At 40.5% G+C, this 4,414-nt stretch overlaps 1 protein-coding gene across 3 annotated transcripts in view; it reads right to left on the bottom strand.

The window, feature by feature from the left end:
• The window catches only part of LOC109962771 (transmembrane protein 150A-like), a 40,252-nt gene extending 35,844 nt beyond the window's left edge, over positions 1-4,408 (bottom strand). For all 3 annotated transcript variants that reach the window (XM_020604769.1, XM_020604771.1, XM_020604770.1), the window contains exons 1-2: positions 4,024-4,408; positions 3,099-3,185 (exon numbers count right to left, since the gene is read on the bottom strand). In XM_020604769.1, the coding sequence (XP_020460425.1) occupies positions 3,099-3,163 (65 nt within the window). In that variant the 5' untranslated portion in view covers positions 3,164-3,185; positions 4,024-4,408. The remainder of the gene's footprint in view (positions 1-3,098; positions 3,186-4,023) is intronic.
• Between the last annotated feature and the right edge of the window lie 6 nt (positions 4,409-4,414).

Below are 4,414 nucleotides of genomic sequence, written 5' to 3'. Positions count from 1 at the left end.
ACAACAACTCCTTGACTGTTCTTGAATGGCCCAGCCAGAGCCCTGACTTAAACCCCATTGAGCATCTCTGGAGAGACCTGAAAATGGCTGTCCACCCACGTTTACCATCCAACCTGACAGAACTGGAGAGGATCTGCAAGGAGGAATGGCAGAGGATCCCCAAATGCAGGTGTGAAAAACTTGTTGCATCATTCCTAAAAAGACTCATGGCTGTATTAGCTCAAAAGGGTGCTTCTACTAAATACTGAGCAAAGGGTCTGAATACTTATGACCATGTGATATTTCAGTTTTTCTTTTTTAATAAATCTGCAAAAATGTCAAAAATTCTGTGTTTTTCTGTCAATATGGGGTGCTGTGTGTACATTAATGAGGAAAAAAATGAACTTAAATGATTTTAGCATATGGCTGCAATATAACAAAGAGTGACAAATTTAAGGGGGTCTGAATACTTTCCGTACCCACTGGATATGACTCATTGTGCCACAGATAAACTCCACACAGGAAGCAACAAAACAAGCTGCAGACAGACGCTGCTGTTTGAAAGCCTAAAAGGGGATGTGATATTTGGAGTGTCTCTATTGATCAGTGGGAGGAAAGGGACAATCCAATCAGGAGAACAGACCTGCTTTACTTGAGCAAGAGTAATGAGGCAGCAGCATTTTGATTGAACCGCTGTGGAGCTTCTCTGGTGTTTGTTAGAAAGAATTTGGTTAAAATGTAAAACAAGGGTTCTTATTTTTACACCCTTTCATTCTCAGACCTCTTAAGATGTCCAGATCAAACTGTAAGTCTGAATTTGGACCAAATACCTGTAAAAGTAATGACACTCCCATCGGTCCAGCTTCACCCTGTGTTCTGTGCTAATTATCAAATGTTTGCAAACACTAAAAAAGGTGAAGATGGTAGAAATGATCTAATCTGCCAGTTTTGTTCCAGCAAAAATAAATCCTTATTCAAAACCTTACTGATCTACAGCTTTTCATTAGTATGTCTGTGGCTCACTATATGTGTTTAAAAAGGTACAGTAACAGTATCTAATATTGTTGTTTATTTAATACTTCATTCTTGAAGGAATATCATTCCATTTGCAGGCTAAACTTAACAGCTCGACAGATTAGGTCACAATTAGATCAGAGATGTGTGTAATGGACACCAGGCAACAAAACAAGCTGCTGACAGAGGTTACTGAACAAAAACTAACAATTGAACATGACAGGAATGTCTCTATTGATCACTGATAACAAAGAGACAATCAAATCAGAAGAGTTGATTAGCCTTTTCTTAAATAAACAATGACAACATAGCAGCATTTTGAGTCCCGTTTCTGTGGTGTCTGACAGATAATTTACTCAGATCTCGTTAAATTGCAAAGCAGGGACTCTTAAGACCTCCCAAGCTGCAGTGGTACTACAGTTACAGTATGTTTTCCGTACTATTCTATTACATACACACTACAGTTATGTTTCTATTCAACAGAGCATTCCAAGGCACAAGCAGACAGGTGTCAGTGTGTCTGAAAAACAGCAGGCCTGGCAAAATGAGGGGGGCTACAGACTCATCCCTGACAGGGAACGCTTTGGAGATGCAGTGTGAAACGTTCCTGCATCCACTTTATAGAAGTGTGAAAGGCTTCTTACAGAGAAAATGTTCTGAGACACCAGGGAAGACTTTAAATCTGAGCCTTGATGAAATGTACACAACAATGCACTGGCTCAGAATTTTTAGAAGTCATTTCCACCACCTTCCTCAAAGTAACAACAGGTTTCAAGAGCTTTCTACACCATCTCCATCACAGACATATGGCAAACCTGGACAAAAAGACATCTGAATATTCTGCCTCTTACTCTTCCAAATAGAGTGGAAACATTCAGAGGTTATTCCTTCATCTTAAGAGTGTTCAGATATCTGTATTGTCACTAGACATTTTTAGTTCTTTTCTGCAGCGTGTGACAACTCTCTTCCCGCTGATGCCGTCTGTACTGTACATGTTGTCACAGCAGTCTGTTAGCTGCCTACTTGACCTGTCTTGAAAATGAGATATTAATCTCAGTGAGACTTCTACCTGATTAAAAAAGGAAACAAAGATGTGTGACACTCGTGAGTTATGTTCCACCTGATGTGACTGATCAGAGGTGGCAACACTGCTGGAGCAAAGACGAGTGCTGTAATTTCTCACGAGGCTGCCTAAATAATGGATTTTAAAGTTTGTTTTGCAGTTCAACAAATCCATATTCAGTCTTTAATTAAAGAAGTAGTTTGCTATTTGAGAAATATGCTTTTACTTTCATGCCAATCGCTGTATAAAAGTCTGCATCCACATGTAGCTGGAGCCATCAGCCTGTTAGCTTAGCATAAAACCAAACCTGTTTTTGCACTTTACCTTTGTAAAAAATTAACAAACCAGATCAAGTTGCTCATGATGGCGGCACATATGCACACAGCAGCCCGGGGCCCCTCGGCTCCAAACAAAATTTTGTTGTACGCATCACAATGTTACAATGACAATAAAATGAAGCTTCTTCTTTTACTTCTAAAACAACAGAGCCAGGCTAAATGTTGCTAAGCTAACCCCCACTGGCTCACTATTTGTTTAGCTTCAGTCTCATCCAATTCTCTGCTAGAAACCCACGATATTTGGTATTTTTCCAAAAATGTCAGACTAGTCCTTTAATGATATCTCCATTAAATCTTGTATTTAGTCTTGGATTACATTAAGTTCTGTAAAAAAAACAAGTCATCTGGTCACAGACAGTTACAGATGCCAGTGATGTTGCAATAAAGCCCAGCACCTGTTCCCTCGTACTGGCAGTGGGACAGATGTTCCACCATAAAGGAAGCTCTTATTGCACGCTGTAGTCACGCGAAGAGCTACAGATGTGGCTGACTGTATGGAGCAGATGCACCAGGAGGAATTTTGTGGATGACTGTACTCAGAATAAACAAACAGAAAAAAAGGAAACACCTTACAATCACAAGGAACCTGTTTAGCCAGACTAACGTATGGACACCTGTCACAAAGTTTGTCTGAAAAAGTTCAGAAAAAACACAGAAAAGACAGAAAATGTTGATGTTTTGTTACATAACTCAGAGGTACTTACACCACCCATATTCCTGTGATGGTGAAGACCGGCAGGCTGACAGGGATGATCATCCACAGGGACATGATGCCCACCTGCAGAACTCCACTGAAACAACAACAGACACCAGGTTCATCACAGACTGAATGACGCAATGCCAGGGCCTCAGTGCTCGGGGGTCTGGGTCCCTATGACACACATTCATCCCTCTGGTGCTGCAGCATGTTTATGCCAGACCAGGTGTGATCATTTGACGGGACTTCAGAAAGCACAGAACTACAATAATGGTCTCATACAGGACCCTTATTTAAAATAAAAGTGAACTTTTTCTTATTTAAATGGTTCAAAATAACAAATCACCAATGTGTTTTAAAAGGTTTTTATAAGATTTCCAGCATCAACAGCAGACGCTCCTTCACCAGATGTGGTGATAGTAAGAATTCTACTGCTTTTGTGCTTTTACTTAAATAAAATATAAATTCACTAACTTTACTTGTAAAACATTGGTTTTAAAATCATATTATTGCCACTTTTACTTGAGTCAAGCATTGCATTACTTCTACCACTGCATGAACTCATTGACATTACACTGATCCTCATTACAGAGCACAAGAAACACTGTAAATATGTATAAAAAATATAAAAAGTCTGTCATAAAAACAATGATAGGGAAAAAGACAGTTCAAACCATTTCATCGGTTTTCAAATTTGCTTAAATAAATGTTGTCAGCTAATATTCAGCCAATGTTTTGCATCAAAACAGAAGAGAAACGTGTCCTTTACTCCGTCTTGTGTTTGAAGACGCACTAAGAAATCTGACCACCACTCATAAAACTTTTTAAAAGGCAAATTAATCAGCAGATTACAACCTCCTTTTTCAGGTCTTATTGACATAGTAACTGATCAGCTAGAAGAGAACGGTTACGTGTAAAATGTTGGAACCCACCTCTGGTTTCTCCAGAGAAAACGCTTCAGGATCTGCACATCATCTCTGCTCGAGGAGAAGCTGCAAACGGAGCTGGTCTGCCTGAGTGCGCGCAGCTGAGTTCATGGTCAAAGGGTGACAAACGCGAGGATGTGGAGCTCTCACATCAGGATCGGGAGAAGTGGAGAAGGCGCATTTCCTCGATTTAATTCATCCTCCGTCTGCAGCCTGACTGTTCTGATCCGATGTGGAGGGAGCAGCCGGTGCCGCTGATTTCTAGCTCCTCCCTGTGCAGACTGGGAGCACGGGAGGGTCATCTGGCAGTCTGCCGTTTACTGTAGTTGGAAAACTAGTGTTTTTCCTGTAATTTTAGCCCATAAGAGTTTATATGGTGCCCTTGTGCGTGTGCAGA

This window comes from Monopterus albus, unplaced genomic scaffold (assembly GCF_001952655.1).
Source record: "Monopterus albus unplaced genomic scaffold, M_albus_1.0 scaffold67.1, whole genome shotgun sequence".
Classification (NCBI taxonomy): Eukaryota; Metazoa; Chordata; class Actinopteri; order Synbranchiformes; family Synbranchidae; genus Monopterus; species Monopterus albus.
Note: the sequence above shows the minus strand (reverse complement) of the source record. Positions and strands in the feature narration are given on the sequence as shown.